General features: G+C 66.4%; 3 protein-coding genes across 3 annotated transcripts; all 3 read right to left on the bottom strand.

Annotated features, from left to right (window-relative positions):
• Positions 1 to 1,428: 1,428 nt before the first annotated feature.
• LMJF_05_0700 (conserved hypothetical protein) lies at positions 1,429 to 6,660 on the bottom strand (the record flags this gene model as incomplete). The annotated part of the gene is made up of 1 exon (XM_001687495.1): positions 1,429 to 6,660. The coding sequence occupies one exon, from the start codon at positions 6,658 to 6,660 to the stop codon at positions 1,429 to 1,431; it is 5,232 nt and encodes a 1,743-aa protein (XP_001687547.1).
• A 2,591-nt stretch (positions 6,661 to 9,251) lies between these two features.
• LMJF_05_0690 (conserved hypothetical protein) lies at positions 9,252 to 17,315 on the bottom strand (the record flags this gene model as incomplete). The annotated part of the gene is made up of 1 exon (XM_001687494.1): positions 9,252 to 17,315. One exon carries the CDS (start codon positions 17,313 to 17,315, stop codon positions 9,252 to 9,254), a length of 8,064 nt encoding a protein of 2,687 aa, XP_001687546.1.
• Positions 17,316 to 18,689: 1,374 nt separating this feature from the next.
• LMJF_05_0680 (sre-2/carboxylate carrier-like protein) lies at positions 18,690 to 19,730 on the bottom strand (the record flags this gene model as incomplete). Its single annotated transcript, XM_001687493.1, has 1 exon — positions 18,690 to 19,730. One exon carries the CDS (start codon positions 19,728 to 19,730, stop codon positions 18,690 to 18,692), a length of 1,041 nt encoding a protein of 346 aa, XP_001687545.1.
• Positions 19,731 to 20,669: the final 939 nt, after the last annotated feature.

Below are 20,669 nucleotides of genomic sequence, written 5' to 3'. Positions count from 1 at the left end.
AATCATAGAGAGCCGCACTATCCGTCGATGCATGTATGGACGCTCCCTCCCATGTGGGAGTGTGTGTATGCGTGCGTGTGTGGCACGGCGGGGACGGCGAAGAAGAGAAAGCAAGCGGGGAGAGGAGGGGCGGCGCGAGAGTGAAGGGCATGAGAGACACAGAGCGATGAGGACGGCGTTGTTAATGATGATGCCTACCATGTGTGGGGTACAGCCTGCATGATCCCCATGCGCCAGACCCTCACCATTGCTGACACAGCAGGCGTCAGCACGCCGAGGGGATGGAGAGAGAAGACGGGATCACATCGACAGCAGCATTACTCCGTGCCGCAGAGCGAAACCGCAGGAGGGCCAAAGCAGAGAGAAAAGGGCAGGGCGGTCGCGTATTGCCTCAGCGTGTGCGCTCGGCAGTCGGCGAGTAGGCAGCAGAGAGCATCGGCCAACGTCTACCCACCACCATCTCGCCCCCCTCCCTCCTTCCCTCTTGCTACCTTCGAATTTCGTTTTTTTTTGTGTGTGTGTCTCACTGCCTCTCGCTTCCGCCGCAACAACGCCCTGACGCGGGAGGGGGAAAGGAGAGAAGGGAGTGCGGGACACAGAGGAGCGTACCAGGTGCGTGTGTGCGTCACTACAGCACGCGCCCCCACCCCTCTGATCGTCTCCGAGTCGCGGCAGCAACGGTATTGCCCGGTGGCGAGGCAGAAGACTTTGGAATACATGTTCCTGTAGCTGCACGGAGGAGGCACGAAGGAAGGGGGGGGGGGTCGCGGTGTGCATGCCATCGGCGAGGGATGCGGCTCAAGGAGGCCGAAAGTGACCGTGGTGGTGGTGGCGGTAGCGATTGGGGTCCTTACCTCTCCTTCTCGCCCTTCTCGCACCCGTCGTCTACACCCTCGCCTTTTTCCCAATCCGTGGGGCTACCGAACGTCATGCCACACCACTACGTCACCATTCCCAACCCTTTCGCAGCCTACCCGCGCATCAGCACCGCTGACGGCCAGCACACACACACACACACACACACACACACAGACAGACACAGACAGTGGCACTGACACACATCATCCAGTTCTTTACGGCGTAACATCTACGTCCCGCGAATCACGCGCGCTACCATCGCTGACCAACGCATATATACAAGCACGCGAGCATGGGTACGGATGAGGGTCGGTCGGTCGTGGTGAGGGGAGCGGATGCGTGGGAGGCGTACCCCCACACGCATGCGCGCACACGGGCCCCAGAAGCAGATACACGCAGAGCGTAGGAAGGGCGAGCAAGTGAAAGAGGGAGGGGCATGGCATGGATGGGGATGGACGTATGCCGATGATGGTTGTTGCCGGTGTACAAGGGGAGGGGGGAGGGCGCGCGCGCATCATCTCCTGCCCTACTCGTGTCGCTCTTCTTCGACAACGGCATCCGTAGGGCGGGTCAAACATGATCGTTGGCGCGGCGGTAGATGGACTTTGGGCGTGAGAGCCGCTCCACCGCCACACGCTGCGCCTCGCCCTCCTCGCTGCTTGGAACCGGCCGCACAATCAAGTAGGGGCGGTGGTGTTCGTCTAGGTGCACCTCCTCGACAACGGTGCGGGTGGTGCCACGTGCGCGGTGCCGCGCGTCGTTGGCTTCATGAACGCCAAGCTCAGAATCGGCGGCGCCGTTTTCCGCGGCTGCATGGCCATCCACGGGGATGCGTCGACGCCGCGACAAAGCAGGCTGTCCAGGCAGCACCTTCAGCCCCTCGCGCTCCGGCGCCAGGGCCCACGGCGACTTGCGTGCCGGGTCGTGAATGCGTATGGAGGAGTAGGCGGAAAACGGCAGTCCGTCCGAAATACCCTTGACCGTCTTCACGTTGACTGCGCCGCCGCCTGTGGCGGAGGCCTTGCCGCCCCCGCGCGGTGGTGAGCCGGTGGCTGAGCGCGCACCAATCATGTATTTGAAGGAGATTCCCGGAACGTGCGGGCGCGCGCGCGACCCGGTGAACTCCTGCGTGTAGTCCGTTGTCCCGCCATTGTGCAGGGACGGGGACGCGGCGCGGACGCTGCTCGGACCGCCGCGGCCGTCCGTGCCACTGTCCGCAATGCGCGGCTTGAACTCACGCCGGAGATCGACCACAGGAATCGCATTCGCCGCCGCCACCGCGTGCTCTCCTCCCCCGCTAGCTCCCCCGCCAGCGCGTACGCAAGTGGCCGTCACCGTCGTGGAGTCAATGATTTCGTCAAGCCACTTGCTGCACGTCTGCGCTGTCACGCTGCTGATACCGTCAACACCACCGTGGCTGCGGCGAGAGATGGGGCTTATCGCTGTGGCAGCACTCGCGCCGAGGCAGCCTCGGCGCTGTCGCGGGGCGCTCAGACGTGCGACCGTGGCCTTGCTTAGGTAGACCGGCTCCTCCTTGCGCGCGGGCGAGCCGCAGGCGTCGAGATTCGCGTCCGAGGTATGTCTGCCAGCATGCGCCGCGGCAGCGGCGGCGGCGTTATTACATGTTCTCGAGTTGTTCGCCGCGTTGCAGCTCTCGCTGCGCTGCGCATGCCTCTGCTCCTGCTGCCATCGCTTCTGCGTCGACGGTGAGGGGGTGCGCAGGTGGTTGCCGATGCCCCGTGACCACGCCTGCTCGCACGGCGGCGCCAACAGCGTAGGTGACGTAAACGTGGGGATCAAGCTCGACGACGTCGGGGCAGCCGCGCTGACGCTTGCCGTGTCAGCGCCGCTGATGCTACTCCTCCTGTTGCTGGTGACGCTCCTAGACCTCGTTGCTGCCGCCGCGGCCCTCGTTGCGTCAACGGATGACGACGTGGTGGGCAGGAGGCTATGCAGCTGACCAGGGAAGCTGCTCCAGCGCCATGAAGCAACTCGCACCGGCGCCGCCGCGCCGTCGACCGCCGCTGCTACAGTGCCGTGTGTGTTGGGCTCTACCGCCGGATCGACCTTGTCCTTGCCGAGGCGCAGAAGACCATCGGGCTCCGTCACCGCTGCTGCCGATGTTGGTGGCTGTGGCTGTGAAGGGAGGCTGTAGGGTTGGACAGCTGCCCAGCGTAGGGGGCCTGACGGGGGCGAGGACCGCCCGCGCTCCTGCTCGTTCGGCTCATACGCGGGCGCCGTGCCGCGGCGCAGGGGGGCTGTGGACGACATGGCGGACAGCAGGGCTGAAGTGGACACGCAGTAGGGGTGTTGCGACTCAGCGGCTGACGACATCGTGTCATCCAAGCCGCCACCGGGAGCACTGCAGCCGTCGCGGGTGTGGGGATGGGGCGGGGAGCCGCGAGTGCCGAATCGCTGTCGCTGCTGGCTACTGTAGTAGAGCGCCGCCGCACCACCATCCGCACCACCACTGCGAGCGCTGGACGCTGGCTGGCTGTCCAGCAGAGCGCTCCTCTGCACCTCTGCGACGGCGGCGTTGCGGAAAGCATCCAGCAGCGCCGACGTCCAGCGGTTCCGCTCGCCGGAGAGGGGTGAGTGACTGCCATAGGCCGCAGCATCGCTGACCAATGTTCGCGTGTTGGTCGTGTCGAGCGGGACGGTCCCGACCGAGGCGGCGCGAGGCTGACTCTGGGAGCGGGTATACGGACTGCCGCCGACACGTGCGTAGCGACCGCCGCCGACGTTGATATACCCGAGCGGCCGCCGCACCCGTGGCGGTGATGCAAATGGCTCCAGCGAGCGCCGTGTGCCAGCATAGCGCCATGGAATGCCGACTGTGGTGAGAGGAAGCGCGCTTCGACGCTTCGCAGTAGTGTGCTGCCGACGCTGCCGTCCACGGCGCTGCCGTCCCCACGAACCGGCATCGCTGCTGTCCGCGTCAGAGAACCTGTCGCTGCGGTTGTCGCCACGATGGCGCGACCGCCGGCGACGGCCGCTGCGCTGCCGGTCGTCGATGTCTGCCTCCACAAGGTCCGCGTTGCCGTCACGCAGCAACTTGGCGAGGCGGTAGAGGTCGCGGCTCGTCAGCTTCTCCGAGCCGCTCTCGGCATCCTCCTCGTCATCGGCATCGCTGCTGTCGCCGTCGTCGTTGCCGCTGCGCGCCCTGCTGGTGCTGCGTCGGGCGTTCGGGCTACGGCTGCGGGGCTTCGACCGTATGCTGCGGGGCTGCCGCTGCCACTGACCGTTCTTCTGTGTGTCTGAGGGGTCGAAGTGAGCGGCCTTGCCGGGCCGCTTCCCCGACCGTGTTGAGGCGGACCCCGGCTGCGCAGCAAAGCCGTCACCACCACCGCCACCACCAACAGCTCTGCCGCGGCCGCGTGTCGGTGTGCGGGGGCTCTTCTTGTCGCTCAACGTGGACGTGGAAGAGCCAGACGGGGACAGCGGGGCTCGGCATGATGCAGTGGACGCGATGCTGTGGATGCTGCGCTCCACGCTAGATGGCTTCTGCGTGTTGTCCTCCTCCTGCGGCGACGGCGGTTCTCGTGCCACGCCGGCGGCCGCAGCGGGCTGCGGTGGACTCGAGTGCTTGGCGCACGGAGCCGACTTCGATCGCGAGCTCCGCAACTTCTTAGACGCCAACACGTCCTTGCCAGCCGCCTCGTGGCGCCGGCGCTCCTCCTCCTCTTGTCGTCGCTTGGCGGCTGCGGCAGCGCTGCGTGCCGCTGTTGTCGAAGTTTGCCGCACCGGCCGGCGGATCGTGGAGGCAGATGTCTTGTTATTGCTGTCACGGTGCGCAGACGATGATGATTGCGACATGGCGGCTGCACCAGCACCAGCAGAAGCTGACTTGGATGTCATGGCGCCGGTGGTGTGGTGCGTACCGTCGTTGCAGTCGCCGTCGCCGGGGTGGTGGCTGTGGTCCCTCGTCTCACGGGCTGCCGCGTGGCGCGGTGGCGATGAGGACGACGGCCTTGGCGGCTGCGTCTTGTCTTCCTCGTGCAGCGCCGCATCTCCCTCTTCTGCAGCGTTTTTCTGCGCGGTGCCCGATCCCACCGCGCCGCCTGTGTCCTTGACCAAGGATGGGTCGCGAAGGTGACCGGGCCCGTGGCTGTGCGAGGCTACTGCTACCTGCGTGCCGGCGTGCGCACCACCACCACCATCTCCACCGTTGCTGTCGCTGTCCTCCGAGCTTTCTCCTAGTCGCCGGAGTCGGTGCCCAGGTGACCGTACGCCGGCTTCGGGCAACTGATCTTCCTTGAGCACGGTCGAGCTCGGCACACGGAGCGCGTTCGCAGCTGCAGTAGCAGCTGGTGGCGGTGTCGCGGGCAAAGGCGGTGAGGGCAGCGACGCAGTCGGCGGTGACGTCGAGCGGGAGTGCGACTGCTGCTGTGGCTGCTTCGGTAAGGGAGCCGGGATGAGCCGTTCGTGCGGCGGTGGTGGCCCTACGATGCACTTCACCAGCCGCGACCCCGCTGGAGACGGGTGTTGCAGCTGCTGCTGGGGCGATGACACCAACCGCACGGCTGGGGGAGGGGTGGCCGCCATGCTGTGGCCCGCGCCAGGCGGCGGAGGACCCATGATTGCATTTGTTGCCCCTCCCACGACACCACCGCGGCCGGGGCGGCCCTTTATCGCCATGAGCTGACCAGGTGGCATCCTCATCGGCGAGCTTGCTGGTGCCGCCGCCGCCGCAGCAGCAGCAGCACCAGCACCACCGCTCGCGTTGCCGGACTTTGCCGGGCTCATGGGTGTCGGCGACTTGCCACGCGGCGAGGCTGGCGGCTGTCCTACCATCATCTTCGCGTTGCTCATCAACTGCGGAGGGGGCATCGGCTGCTGCGTCCGGGGTGGTGATTGACCAGCAGGGTGAGGCAGGGAGCGATTACGCGGCATCCAGGTGCTGCTGCTGTGGGGACCGGCAGGGCCGCCGCCGACGTCTTTCGCACGAGCGTCCAGCCCAGGCGGCGTCTGCACTCGTTGCTGCACCGCGGCAACTTTGGGCCGCAGTTGCTCGTTCTCTCGTTCCCTGTCCGAGGCACTGCCGGGCTTCAGGGAGCTGAGAGCGTTGGTGAGGCGCCGCACAAGGTTGAACTGGCGGCTCTTGCTGCCCGCGGCACCAGTCGTTGCCACTCTTGTTGGCTGTGGCTGTGATGGTGGCGGCGACGGCAAGGCGGTCGCCTGCATCGGTGGCCGCACAGTACCTTGCCCGGGGTTCACGCGAAGCGGCGAAGGACTGCCTCCACCTCCAGTGGAGGCAGCAGCAGCACCGCGACTCATCGCCCCCAGTGGCGGTGATGTTGTGGGTGACGGCCCCCGGCGTGTTTCCCAACCCTGCCCTGGCGGCATCATCATCTTGCTGTGCATCACGGCCTGTGGCGGCGCTGCGGCAGCGGTAGCGCCGGGGGCTTGACTGGGGCCGGGGCCTCCCATCAGCGACTTCATGCCTGGCGGCATCATGATCTGCTTCCCGTTTACAAAGGCGAACTGCGGGAAGGAGTGAGGTGGGCCGATGGGGCTGCGTCCCGGCGGACCAGGCTGCGCTGTCATCGTCCCTGGTGAGGTGGTGCGGCTTAGTGGCGGGCTCGTCGCGAGGGAGTAGCCACCCCCAGCGGCTAACAACGACGGTGGCGGCATCAGCGTTTGCTGGTTGCCGGCCATCATGAGCATCTGCGCAGGCGGCCCCTTCCCTCGAAAGCCGGGAGGTACTGCGACTGCCGGCGGTCCCATCAACCCGGCGGCCCCGAGACCCCCACCGAACGGGTAAGGGCTCTTCACGACATGTGCGCCTGGCGGCAGCGCCATACCGTTGCCGCGATTGGAGCCACCGCGTGCACCGGACGGGAGCATTGCCGGGACGCCGCCACCGCGTGAGGCTGGCGGGGAATTCGAGAACCTAACGGAGGCCATGGGTGTGCGGCTCTGGTGCACAGCGCACGGAAAAGGTCACAGAGTAGAGCGTGAGCAAGACGCAGTGATGTCTCTGCGACGCGCGGGGGCGAACACCACACACACACACACACACGCACGCGTGAAGGCCCCCCTCCCCTCCTCCCGACTGCAGCCCTTGGTGAAGCAACGAAGCAGCAAGAGCAAGAGAAACTACGAAATAAGAAAGGGAGGATGCACAGCAACGAGATGAGAAGGATGATGATGATAGGGGTGAATGGGGGATACGGGGATGAGCAGGGTGATGAGGGTGGGGGATGGGCTGTGTGTGGGTGCAGTTGGGCACATCTATGAAGCAAACACGCGGGCGCACATGTATGCTCGTGCGAAATCTAAAGCGAGCGATGGGCGACGAGAAAGCAGTCGAGAAGGCAGAAGATCAAGGGCGTGTCGGTGATCACCGCTGCGCGTGATGATGATGATGATGATGGTGATGGTGATGGGTGATGGTGATGGGTGATGCGTGGTGGTCGGCAAGGGTGCGCCGACGGCGAGCGGGCACAAATGAGAAAGCGTGCGAACGCCGCTGCACGCACGCACGCACAGAGAGAGAGAGACGCGTGGATGCCGGAGGAGGAGGAGGAGGTGGTGGTGGTGGTGGTGTGTGGTGGTGTGTGGTGTGTGGTGGTGTGTGGTGGCGGATGAAGATCGAACAAGGAAGGACGAGCTCTACAGACGGATGAGGTGGGAGGGAGGGGGAGGGGAGCAGGCACCCGCGCAAGACGCACTTCGACAGGTGCATCGGCGGTGGCGGCGGCTTCCCAGCATCGCCGCAACCGCTACATGTGCACCGCCCACAAAACGAAACAGCCGCCAGAGCCGCCAACGCGTTACCCCCTTTCTCCCTCCCTCCCCCCTTGTCGTTGCGTGTTGCGTCTCCCATGCAGGTCTTGTGCTGGTTCTCCGATCAAGTCCCCCAAGAGGGTGGTCATGGTGGTGGGGAGTATGCCCGTGCGTGCCTTGGCGCGAGAGCAACGCGCGGAGGGTGAGGGGGTGTGGGTGAGTGAAGGCACACAGGGGACAGGCATTTGATGGCCGCAAGACGAAGGCGGGGAGGGTGGGGGGTGGGGGTTGCGAGCGCAGATATGTTCTGTCGGCGGTCACGCCGTGGAAAACGGGCAGAGAAGGAGAGGAGCAGTGCAAGAGAGGACCGGCACAGGTGTGCACGCAGACACATCTCGACCTAAAGGAGGGGTTGCAGGAGTCGGGAGGTGTGTGTGTGTGTGTGCACACACGTCCTCATGTATGTCCCACGGGTCGTGGGTGGAGTGGGGGAGCACTCCCAGATATGTGGGGGTTTGCTGTGGCTTTTGGTGGCGTGGTTCTACTCAGCGTGTGCTAGTGAGAGGCCTCACTCCCAACGCCCCCGCCCCCCCCCCCCTTCGCCCTGCCCGCGAGGCACTGCGTCTCGCCGACCTGCGTGCTGAGCCGCATGTATTCCTGCCGTAGCCTGAGGGGTGGTGGCTGCGTAGAAGGTGCAGCCCGGTTCTGCCATCGCTGCCTGCATCTGCGTCGACAGGCCCTGCTCTTCCTGCAGCCGTCGTCGCAGATGGCTGCGCCAAGTCCCTTAGGGTGCCCCCGGGTGCGATCTGCACGGAGACGCGGGTGCGCTCGTCGAGGGAGACCCCCTCGCCACCGGGTCCGCAAACCGTGAGCGTGCCACCGCCCATCCAGAACCGAGCCTCGCACGCGCACACCAAGCGCGACGCGTGGCATCGGGGGGGGGGGGTTGCAGCGAAGCAGTGTCGCTACAGCGACCACTCGTTGTGTGCGTACTGTCCCATTCGCTCTTGATGGGATGCGAGAGGTGTGGTCAGTGCGCCCTACATATATATGTTTGTGTGTGTGTGCGAGTACTCGCGGACAGGGGTACTTCGGCGTGTGTGGTGTGGGCGAGGGGTCCACAAGCGATTAGAGGAGGCAGAATAGACGTGCCTAGCGGCTGTCAAGGGGACAGAGGCAGAGAGGGAGTTGAGGACGAGCACAAGGCGCTACGGATCCCATCGATGCAGCTCTTGAGGGCCACTGCCGTTCCTTCTCGGTCTCCATGATTCCTCTGCGCCACTGCGGTCGGGGCATCGATGGCCCACACGAGGAGAAAGGCGAAGGTTGGAGAGGTCTACCTCACGGCGTGGGGTGGGGGAGATGCACGTGAGCGATAAGAAGTATGTGGAGGGGATTTGGGGGGGGGGCATTCTGGAGGCAGGTGATGGTGATGGTGGCGGTGTTCGGTGGGTGCCTGAAGAAGCATTAAGGCCAACAACGCGCACCAACACCAACACTCTCGCTCACAAGACGCCTCTCCCTCTTAGTATCTATGCAATATCGGTTTCGTCCGTTGTTTGCTTCTATGCCGCCACACGCACGCGGCAGGGCGAGGGCGTGGTTCAATGACGGCGCACACATATACCGATTCCAGATGGAGTGCGTGTCTTTCAAGTTGTCATCTACCCAGTACTGCGGCTGTCAGTGGCTGTGGTGGTCGTCGCTGGCTTCGTCTTGCTTGCCAGCGTCGGATACCCGACGCTGGCAAGCTTTCGCAGCGTGTCTGCCGCCGTGGGTCGTCGCGGTCGTGGCTGGGCGGCGCTGGCGGCTGCAGGCAGTGTATCCCTGAAGTAGGTTCCTGGCCCGGGGTTGTTGTTTAGTTTTGGGTCGTGACGCTCGCCCGTGCCAAACGACGGCCCGCGCAGCGCTGCCACGTCGGCTGCGAGACCGGCACCTCGGAAGTAGGTGCCGGGCCCGGGGTAGTTGTTCAGCACCGGCGAGGTCCGCTCGTCAAGCCCGAAGCTGGCACCTCTGCCCTCCACCACACCCGCCGCTACCGACGCCGCTGAGTCTCTATAGTAGGTGCCGGGGCCTGGGGTAGCCGTACCTGCTACCGCACTCATCCGCTCGCCAAAGCCGAAGCTCGGGCCTGCGGCAGTCGATGTGCCGTCGAGGTTGCTCGCGCGGTAGTAGGCCCCTGGCCCGGGGGTGTCCAAGCCGCAGCATGCCAGGTGTGGTCGCGGCGCCGCTTGCCCAAACGACGGCGCCGTCGCGGCAACGCGGGTGGCAGCGTCGTAGCCGGCGACAGCGTAGCTGCCAGGGCCCGGGTTTTCGTTCAGCACCGCCGATGGCCGCTTCGCGGTGCCGAAGCGCAGCGCCGGCGCTGATCCGGCAGCCGCCGTTGCCTTGAAGGAGGGCGCCACCGCGTAGGTGCCGGGGCCGGGAGTAGCTGCCAACGCCGCACCACCCACATCGTCCATCCGCACCGCGGAGCCGAAGGACGGCCCGATCCCGGCTCCGTTGGCAAGACGAGGGCGGTGGGGGTCATAGGTGCCTGGGCCGGGTGCGTCACTGCCGCGCGGGATGGTGTTCACAACACGCTCTGCCAGACCGAAGGCTGCGGAAGGGCCGTTGGTGCCGCTGCCGCCGCCGCCGTGGTGGTGCGACGCCGGGTCGACAGGGCTGTACGTGCCTGGCCCCACGAGCGGGGAAGCGTCGACGTCCCCACTGCGCAGCACCGGCCGCAGCCCACGCGGAATCGTAAAGCTCGGGCCCCGTCCTCCCATATGTGTGCAGTCGATGGCACTCCCAACGTCGTACGACCCTGGCCCGGGGGTGCCGCCACCGACACAGCCACCACGCATGTCTCCGCTCTGCAGGGCGTCGGCGCTGCCTTCGTGCGCGCCCACGACCACCTCCCGTGGCGCTTGCGTGAAGCTCACCGGTTGGCGAATGGCGGGCGGCGCTGGGAGGTCGTAGGCGCCGGGGCCGACACCAGCGTCGCCGTTCGCGGCGCTCGGCATCCGTGGGGCCGTGCCAAAGTGGTGCGCCGCCGCCACCGATGCCGCGGAGGCACCGGCGTCATACGCTCCGGGTCCAGGCGACTCGGCCAACCCCACTTGCATCGACGCTACCGGACGTCCTTGCATGGTGAACCCGCCCGGCTGCCGTGCCACCTGAGTGGCGGTGTACGCGGTATCTATGTCGTACGCTCCTGGACCCGGCGTGTCGCGTGTGATGTCCGTCGAGTCACCGTGACGACCCAACACCAGCGCCGAGCGCCGGTGCTCTTGGACGGCGACCGGATACTCGTAGCTCCCCGGGCCCGGTCGCGGCTCCTGCAGCCGTGGTGCGTGCGGCGCGGGCAGTACTATGGTGTGGGCTGGCGCACGAGGCAGCACCTGTGCATCCGCTGCCTCGATCATGTAGCTGCCAGGCCCAACATCGCCTTTCGTGGCAGCGCCAGGGGCGGTGGCGGGCGGCATGCGCGGTGCGGTGCCGAAGCGGTGCGCCGCCGCTGTACTGGCTGCCATGTCGCCATGAAGATCGTAAGTGCCTGGACCAATGTTGTCCCCCTCCGCCCCTGCACCCCATCCCACAGCATGCGCCGACGCAGACGGCGCCGTGCGTGGCGCCTGCGCGAAGGCCGGACCGGCCCGGGTAGAACGCGAAGTAGAGGAGGCATTCACATTCGGCGAGTACGTACCCGGACCTGGCGTCCGCGGCACGCCACTGTCGTGAACGCCGACCGCAGCAATGTCGACGTCGCCGGCAGACACGTCAGCGCAGGCGTGCCGCGCTGCGGTCCCGAAGCGCACGCCAGGCGCGGATGGTCGCACCGCAGCATCCACCACGTTGTATGTCCCAGGTCCCGGAGAGGTGGCGTCGCCTGTCGGCGCCGCTGTCTCTGCCTTCGGGAACGAGGAGCCGCTATGCAGCGGTGCAGGAGCCTGCACGGCGTACTCACCAGGGCCCGGCGAGGCGGTCGCGAGGGCGGATGATCCATCCGTCGCGTCTGCGCCTGCACTCCTCATCGAGGTGCCGAACCCCCACTGCGGGCCTTCAGGAAAGAAAGGAGGCAGATGGTACGCTCCAGGTCCCGGGGAGGACGCCTCGCCTTCGTCGTTGCCGCGAACGCCGTTGACGCCGCTCGCCCCACCACCGGAGAGGATGGCGGTGGCGGCGCTGGGCAGCGTGGCTCTGTAGGCGGCCTCCACGTTGTACGCTCCCGGGCCCGGAGACTCCGCCACTCCGCCAGCTGCTGCACCCCCCACACCCGGGCTGTTACTATAACCACCACTGCCGCCAGCACGTGGAAAGCTGTAGGCGGCGACGGTCGGCCCCTGCGAGCTGTGCACCAGGCCCGCCTCGATATCATAGGCACCAGGACCGACGCCGTCCGCCTCGGCGGCCTCCCCAACCGCTTTGGCTAGGCGGGCCGCTGTCCCGAAGCGGTGCGCCGACCGCGCTGGGCGAATCGCGTCGTCGTTCGGCGAGTAGGCGTTGGGGCCGGGCACGCTCGCAGCGCCCTCAGCGCCGTTGCGCGCATATGCAGCGAGACCACCAACGCTGCCCTCTGAGAACCGAGGCGCACACCCAAATTGGGCCACGCGCGCGGCTGCGAACCCCGTTGTGACGTACGCGCCTGGCCCCGGGATATCGGTGTCGCCAAGGGCGTGGGCCGAGTCGGCGCGCGGGAAGCTGATGGACGGGGCCGTTGGATACAGGACCCACGGATTCGGTTCGTACGCCCCGGGGCCCGGCACGTCCGCAGCCACGCGTGCGTCGTCGCCGCCGACGATCCGCGGAGCGGTTCCAATGCGGACCGCCGGAGAGAGCGCACCGCCGCCAAAACCGGCACCCATGTCGGTGTACGCCTCCGGCATGTACGCTCCAGGTCCCGGGCCTGCGGGCATCGTCGCTGAGGCGCTCTCCTCTGCCAACCGCGGCGCAGTGCTAAAGCGCGCCGCGCCACTGCTGTCCAGCAATCGACCGTCCCGCGTCACCCGCACTTCGTAGGCACCAGGGCCCGGCCCATCCACAGCGCTTGCCACGGCGGCGGCGCGAGAAGCAGAGCCGAAGGTGTAGCCACGTCTTGCCTGCACTACGTCGGACGGGTACTGTGGGTCGTACTGCCCCGGACCCAGCTCGGAGCCGGCACCGGCGCGCTGCTCGTGGGACGGCATCGACGCGTCACCGCTCGCGTAGTAGTCGGCGGCGCCTCGTCCTACAGGAGCGCGTGCCAGCACCACCCGCGGCGCACTTTTCTCGACTTGAGCGTACTGGGGGCTGTAGGCACCAGGGCCGCCACCGTTGCCATCCTTTCGCTCCAGATCCGGACGTGCCACCGCAGAGCCCATCACCGCGCTCCGCCCAGGCGGGCTGAGGTCCACCACCTCGTACGCACCAGGACCGACACCGTCAGTGCTCTGGCCGCCGCTGCTGCGCGAAAAGCGAGGCGCCGTGTCGAAGACGACGCCGCGGGTCATAGGCACCGCAGGTAGGTCGTACGCACAAGGGCCCGGAGCGTCGGCAGCGTGTGCGTCGCTGTCCGGGAAGCGCGCGCCCGTGCGAGCAAGCGAGAAGGTGCGCGTGAACGACGCACACATGTCCACGGGGTCGTAGAGCCCCGGACCTGGACGCTCTGCCGCGTCGCCCGTTTCGGCGGTGGCGATGGCACGCGCAGTGGACATCACGGCCCCTCGGCCAGCCGGCAGTGCGGGCAGCATGTAGCTGCCAGGACCCACATTCGCGGAGGTCGATCCAGTCGGCACGAGCAACGAGACTCGCGGGGCGCGGCCGATGATAGCGCCCGGGCGGTTCACGAGGCTTGTGGCGGCGTCGACGTCATAGTCGCCAGGACCGGGAGTGGCTAGATGGGCAAGGAAGAGGTCGGTGTTGGGGTGGGGCGGGTGCCCGTTGCCTGCTGCTGCTGCTGCGGCTCCTTGCCCTCCAACATTGCCCTCCGTGGCCGCCAGCGCCTGCTGATACGGGAAGCGCGGCGCGCTCATGCCGAGGTACGCGGTGGGACCGCTCGGCGGCAGAGCCGGCAGCGTGTACGCACCAGGGCCCGGTCCGCCGTCCTGCGCCTCTTCGTTGTCGACCTTTGCCCGCGCATCCGCCCCGGCGCGCGGTATAACTCCACCCTTGATGCTCTCGCGCACCACCCTGTCGCCGCTCTCCACATCGTAGGTGCCTGGGCCTGCACGTGCGCCATTAACCGTGTCGCCAGCCGTGGTTGCGCTGCCCTGAACACCGGCGCGGTGGCTGTCGTCAACAGCGAGCCGCGGTGCTGTGCAGATGAGCGCGCTCGCCGCGGAGCGCTGTAGTGCGCGATAGCAGGCCTCCGTATCGTAGGCGCCAGGGCCAGGATGGTCGACGGCGTGCAGGGCCCGGCCATTCACGTCGTTTACGCCCTCCGCGGCGGCGCTCAGGGGCACTGCCGCGCCCGGGGCGTGTCGCGCCGCGGTGCCAAAGGACCACTGCGGACTGCGCCGCATGCGCCACACCTCGACGCCGCGCACGTCGTACGTGCCAGGCCCAGGGCTGAAGCTGACGTCGTCGCTGAGGAGGGGTGATAAAGATGATAGCGCCGTTCGCGGTGCACCGCCGCTGACTGCGCTGGCAAGGGTGTCGTCATCGGCAGCTGCCGCACCGGAGCGGAGCGGTCCTCGCGGACCGCGGTCGTGGCGGAATGTCATAGACACCTCTGGCGCACGACGTTGCACCCACCGCAGCCCGCGCTCCAAATCGTACGTGGCCGGGCTGGGCTCTCCGGGTGGCGGAGCGGTGCCTTCCCCGTTTCCCGTGCGGCCGGTCTTCGAGTCGTGTCCCCCGGCCACGGCAGCCGCGGGTGCACCTGCCGTCTTTCCAGGGAAGCGCTGGCTGGTCAGGCGCAGGGCTACGCCGCTGCCGACACCCCTCCACACACTGCCGTCGGCGGCGGCTGCAGCCGCCGCTACAGCAGCTGACGTGTTGCTGCAACAGACTGTGCATGAGTCTGCAGCGACCGTCTGCCCGAGAGTGCGCCGATCGCCACCGGCCAGGGACGGGTGCGCCACGAAGTTGGATGTGGTCGTGCCGATATACGCGCCACCGGCCCAGTCGCGCCACGGAACGACGAGTGAGGCTCGCAGGGGCGTTGCTGCTGCAGCAGCAACAGCGGCGGCGGCGGCGGCGGAGACAACAGAAAAGTGCGCCCCATCAGCAGACTTGGAAAACTGGTGGCCTGTCCGTGCCGCACCGAGCGGCCTGCTCTGGTCGTAGCGGTCGCCGTCGACGATATTGTATGTACCAGGCCCGGGCACAGCAGCCGCGCGCCTCGCCCAGGTCGAGGTGTGCACATAGGCGTCGCCGTACCGCAGCTGCAGCTGTCGAGCACCGGTGCTGGCGAAGACAACGCCTTTGCCGATCACTTGCTTTCCCGCGGTTGAAGGGGTGTCTGCACCCTTGCCGTCCGTAGCGCCCCCATCTGCGGTGGTGGTCGCCGCCGCACCGCCACCAGCGACGGCCTCCGCTGTGACGGCCTTGCGCTCTTCTTCACGCTTGTACGCGTCGTAGGCGCCCGGGCCCGGGGTGACGGACTTGACAGCGGGCATGCGGGCCGACTTCGGCATCGCGGCACCGCGAATCCCGTGCGCTGCGGAGCTGGCCGCGTAGGCGAGATCCACGTGGTAGGATCCGGGGCCTGGCACCCCGACGGTGGGGCGACGGCGCGGGCGGGAGAGGGCTCGCAAGGGGCTCTCATCGTTGAGCAGCGGCTGCTTCTCCCCCTTGCTGCACCGGCCGGCCTCGTCGTGCTGGTCTTCCGCAGCTGGCGCACCATCCTTGTCTTCGTCGGCAGCTGCCGCCGCTGCATCATTCTCTGATGATGACCGATTCGAGGACAGCTGCTGCTGCTGCTGTGGCTCATCTTCGACCTTTAGTGGTGCTTCCCCATTCGGCAGGCTAGTCTGCGCCGTTGGGGAGAGCGGCCGTGGTGCTACCGCTGCAGTGACCTCAGCGCCGTGCTTCGCCGCCAAAGAAGTTGCCGTGGCCTCTGCATTGCTGCGGCGGCGGCCACCGGAGCGCGGCGGCTGTGACGGCGGAGCGTCGCGCGCAGCGTCCATGATTATCTCAATGTACGTCCGCCGCTTCGTGGAGCCCATGACGGCGGCGCGGCCGCGCGTGCGCTTAGACTCGGGGTCATCTCGTGCCTGCCGGAGCTGCGCCGCGCGCCGCGGTCGCGCCGACGAGTCCGCCGCGCCGGCGTCGTATTCCTGTCTGTAATGCCTCGAGCTGCTTTCCCTGCCAGACCTGTCGCAGCGGCCGTGCAAGGAGGCGGACGAGGAGCATCGGCCTTGAGAGGAGGTGCTGGCAAAACCGCTGCCGCCGTCGTCGGCCTTGCTCTCCAGCATTACCTCGGCATAGAGGGCGTTGTGCGCTTGGTATGGGCAGTCAGCGGCATGCGAGGCAGGGTTCACCGCCATTGTAAAGCCGGAGAACTCAGCCCAGTAGCACGTGCACGTGCGCGTGGCGATGTCGCGGAGAACCGCCTCGCCCTTCCCGTGATCCGCGCGGCCGTGTGTGGACGACACAGCGGCCACCGCGTCCACAGAGGTCGACTTTTCTCTGCGGTGCGCACCGCAACTGCGGTCAACACGTCGATCATGACAGCAGTGATGCCTGTCGTGGGCGGGCGACTGCTGCCGCCTCCTGTGACGCACACGTCGGGTAGAGCGGCACCGCACCTCTGATGAGGACAGTTGCTCTGGCGACGGGCGTCGAGAGGGTGTCGCAGGTAACTGACCCAGCCACTGCAGGCGCGGGGAGTCCACGGTCGCTGTCTTCGATGCCGCTGGTGCGCTATCCTTGTTCGTGGCCGCACAATCGGCGGACGACAACCAACGACCTCGCGCCGGCGAGGAACGCGCGTGACACCTGCCATGGGCGGCACCGGCCGCCGTACCGCGAGAGCGGTGCTCATGAGCGTTCACCGGACACGGTAGGCCGACGGAGTCACACGAGCCGCATCGGCGACAGCAGTTGAGGCACTGGTACCGCTGCGCCCGAGGCTGCCGTGGCGGAGAGCATGGCTGCGAGGACGAGGTGGACGACTTCGAGGGGCTGGAGGTAATTGCGGAGGTGTCTGTACTGGTAAGCGCAGGCGACAAGACCTTTACACTGGCCGCTGTCGACCCCGCCGTGGGCCACGGGCTCTCCTGCGTCTTCACGGACTTCGTCTCTGCCTTCACCAACTTCGTGCTGGAACGATAGCGGCTGTTGTCGTCATCAATGATGATGATGCTGTCACTGTCAAAGTCCATGGGGGGGACGCGAATGGCCGCAGCGGCGCCGTGCAATGCCTGCGGAGACGCGGTGTGCAGATGGCGCCGCTGTGAGCGCGTGGGACAGCTGCGGCTTCGCCGCTGCGGCGAGCGGGTGACGGCGTGTGAGGCGCGGGCGACTCTTTCGGTGGCAACGGCATCATGGCCTTGACGACGACTCTCATCCTGCATCACCGCGTACAGGCGCTGGAAAGAGCGCTGCATGGCATTCACGTCGATGTCGCGCTCGCGGTCCTGCTTGGCTGTGCCTGTTGTGAGGTGACTGGTAGTGTGCGAGAACGAGGACGGATGCACAGCAGCTGTGCGGGCGCTTTGGGAGCTGCGCGGCATGTGGGCCTCCACGCCCCGCTGCCGCTTCTGCTGCCGCCGCCGCCAGCATTGATAGAGCTGCACCGCGCCGGCGCTACTGAGGGCTCCCATCGCCGGCACCTGCACGTAGTCGTACGCGTAGGGGTCCCCATACAGATCCGTTGTGTGAGGAGCGCTGCTGCGGCTGGTGTTGGCGCTACCGCTGGTGTAGTCGTGGTCGGCGTAGCAAGCCCGCTGGCGTCTAGACCTCGATAGCCGCGACGGCGGCACCGTCACGGTCGTGCGAGCAGCAGCGACCCCAGCAGTGGATGTAGTGGGGCACGTCGTGAGGGTGCCCGGGGCAATGGTGGCGTTCACTTCCCTCGCCACCTCACGTAGGTACGCCGCGTAAGAGGGGGAGGACGGCATTGTGTGGTGTGTGTGTGGGAGGGGGGGGGATGAGGGGGCTCGATGAAAGTCTCTCTGCCTGGTCGATGGCGCGCAGACGCCGGTTGCGGCGGCCCTTGTTCTCTCTATGTGTGTATGCGTGAGTCTTGCGTGCTTGCGAGAGGGGAGGGGTGGCCGAAAGAGGGGGTGGGGGAGGAGAGAGCGCAGCGTAAGGCGGACACCCACCCACACACATAAACACACACGAGCAGCGGCAAGAGCACATTATGAGGGCTGCCTGGATGCGGATGACCGCCTCTGCGGTCGCTCATCGATGAACACACCCACACACACAAATGTATATGTATATATATATGTGTGTGTGTGTGTGCCGCGACTTTCTCAGAAAGAGCGGTGATGGCTGTGTTGCTGTCGTGGCGGTGGTGCGCGCATGCATGCTGTGCACACGTCTGAGTTGCGTACGCGAACGCGCAGGCAAGTAAAGGAAGAGGCTTGTCAGAGATGCGGCGAGGTCACGGAGCACGTCACGGACAGTCCGCCGCCCCGCCGCGGCGGACACACGCCTTGTCCGCTACAGTGGTTCGACACGCATTAGCGGGCCAGGCGTGGATACACCAAGCAGTTTTTGCTGGCTTACACCGTAGTTGTCGTCGCCGATGATGTGGCTGCTGCTGCTGCTGCCGGGAGGGATGCAAGGAAAACCACGCGCGACATCGCACGCCGGCTCTGAAGCGCACGCATACATGCACACGAGCGGACGCAGGTATTCGGATGAGGGAGAGGCGGCGGCGGTAGAGCCAGTGAGCGTGCGCTTGCAAGCGGGCTCGACGGAGCGAAACGTGGAGATGAAGGGAGCCGTTGAAGTAGAGTTTCGTATCCAGTCTGCGCCAGTAGCGGCGGCCGCGATGAACCGCGCTTACTCACACACACACACGCACACGCACACGCACGTACACACACACACACACACACACACAAAACCTAAGCACCGAGAGAGCGGGCGGGACTGCGGCGCATGCCTCTCCCGGCACCGTCGCGTGTGCCCGCTCCATCTCCGGCCTTTCCCTGTGCCCACACCCGACAACGGGCGGAGCGGCGCTAAAGGCCCTTGTTGAACTCGACATGCGTGATGGCGTGGCCGGCGGCGTTCGTCTGCCCCTGGAAGGACGCCTCCAGCCAGCTCACCGGCACCACCGTCTTCTGCGGGAACACGGCGATGCTCATCGGCAGTGCGACGCACAGCACGCTGACCAGTGTCAGCACGTTCACTGGTAGGAATAGCTGCGCGCGGCGCTGCACGAAGAAGCGGACGCCCCTTGTCGGGTGGAAGAGAGCATTCATGAAAACCGGGGGCAGCAGCATCAGCGGCACAGGGATCATAACGCGGCTGAGTGCTACCTGCGCCACAGCGAGGCGGCCGGCCACGGCGGACGGCTTGCCGTCGTTCAGGTCCTTACCCGTCTCCGGGTCTTGCACGGCAATGCCGCGCAGCACATCGCGGAAGCGAATGACCCCAAGGTTCGCGATGTTCGCACACGCCACGGCGGTGTACGGGATCATCAGCTGCAGGAGCAGTGCCGCCGACGACGTGGACGCCGAGAAGGCCGAGGCAACCTTACTGAGCTGGTACGAGGTGCCACACGCGGTGCCTGTGGCCACGACGTAGCTTATTGCGAGCTCGTGCAGCGGCAGCCCATTCTTGCCGCTGCCGTTGCAGTAGTTAAAGCCGACGTTGTACGTCTGGTTCGAGAACTGCCAGAACATGGCCCGTGCGGGGGTCTGCTGCGATGGCGCCAGCATACCACACAGGTTGATGAAGTTCATCGGCACAAACGCGGAGAACCGGAACGGCATGAGGATGGGCTTCCCCGACTCGGGGTGGACGATGCACTGCACCCGCTGCCGCGCGTCAAGGTAGTCGGCCACCTTCACTGTAGCCCAGCCATCCTCACGGCGGTCAACACGCTCGAGCAGCGCCTCGCTCAGCGCCAGCCGCGTCGGCGACGTGAGGAGGGTGCGAGGATCCGTCATGGAGAGAAAGCGAAGGAAGCGTCCCTTGTACGTCGACTGGTCCGGCTGCAAGTCCTGTGGGAAGTGCGGCACCTCCTCGAGGGTGGCGTCTGGGCTGAGCTGCATCATGCTGAGGAGACCGCACACAAGCCCTTTCGTTAGAGCTTTCGGTCACCGTCCTCCGTAGCTCGTTGCTGCGCCGTGGGGGGCGGGGGGGGGCGGGAGGGGGGAGAGGCGAGGGAAGAAGAACTCTATGGAAGCGACAGTGTGACAGCCAGTGATGGCGACGGCGAAGGTAGAGGGAGAGGTCGGTTGTGTGTGTGTGTGTGTGTATGGGGGGGGGCAGCTCGCACCCATACGGTGAGAGAGGAGGCTGCAGGTCACAATGTACGAGGGAGTGACAGAGAAGGAAAAAAAAAGGTGTAGAGAAGACAAGGCAGGCGTGCGCGCGCCATCCCTCCCTCTTGTTCTCTTGCCTCACTGTTGCAGCTGGAGAGTATTGGCGGCACCGATGCTCACAACATGTGATCACGCGACACACACGCCTGTGCGTCGGGTGGCCAATGCTATGCGCAGGGAGTATGGCGAGGGCGGTGGATGATGAGCATGGCGGCGGTGGTCGTGGTGTGCGTCGGAGAGCCGAAGTTGAACAAGGAAAGGCAGCAGCCCAACGCGACGTCGGTGAAGGTGCGGTGCCAGAGGCCCGCCACCTCCCTCTCTTCAACGGCCACCACTACGAGCAGCAGCAGCGGACGCCCGTGAACGCCGCATGCCACTTACGCGCCGCCGCACGTGTGTGAGAAGCAGGTACGGAACACGATAGAAGGCAGCAAAGGGACAGTCGGTCGGGTATGGGGTGACGGTGTCGCCACCTGACTCACCTGAGGGAGGGAGGGGGAGGGGGCCTTTGTACGTGTGTGCGTGCGCGGCAGCGGCACTGGTGCACAAACCTATTACACTCACACAACGGACCCGCACATCAGCTCCTCCGCCCTCCTCTACTCTGATGCTCGGGGTTGTCGCGCAGCTTCGAGCGGGAGGATCTCTTCACGGCTGCCACGACGCGCG

The sequence above is a fragment of the Leishmania major genome, chromosome 5, assembly GCF_000002725.2.
Source record: "Leishmania major strain Friedlin complete genome, chromosome 5".
NCBI classification, from domain to species: domain Eukaryota; phylum Euglenozoa; class Kinetoplastea; order Trypanosomatida; family Trypanosomatidae; genus Leishmania; species Leishmania major.
This window is presented reverse-complemented; position numbering and strand designations above follow the sequence as displayed.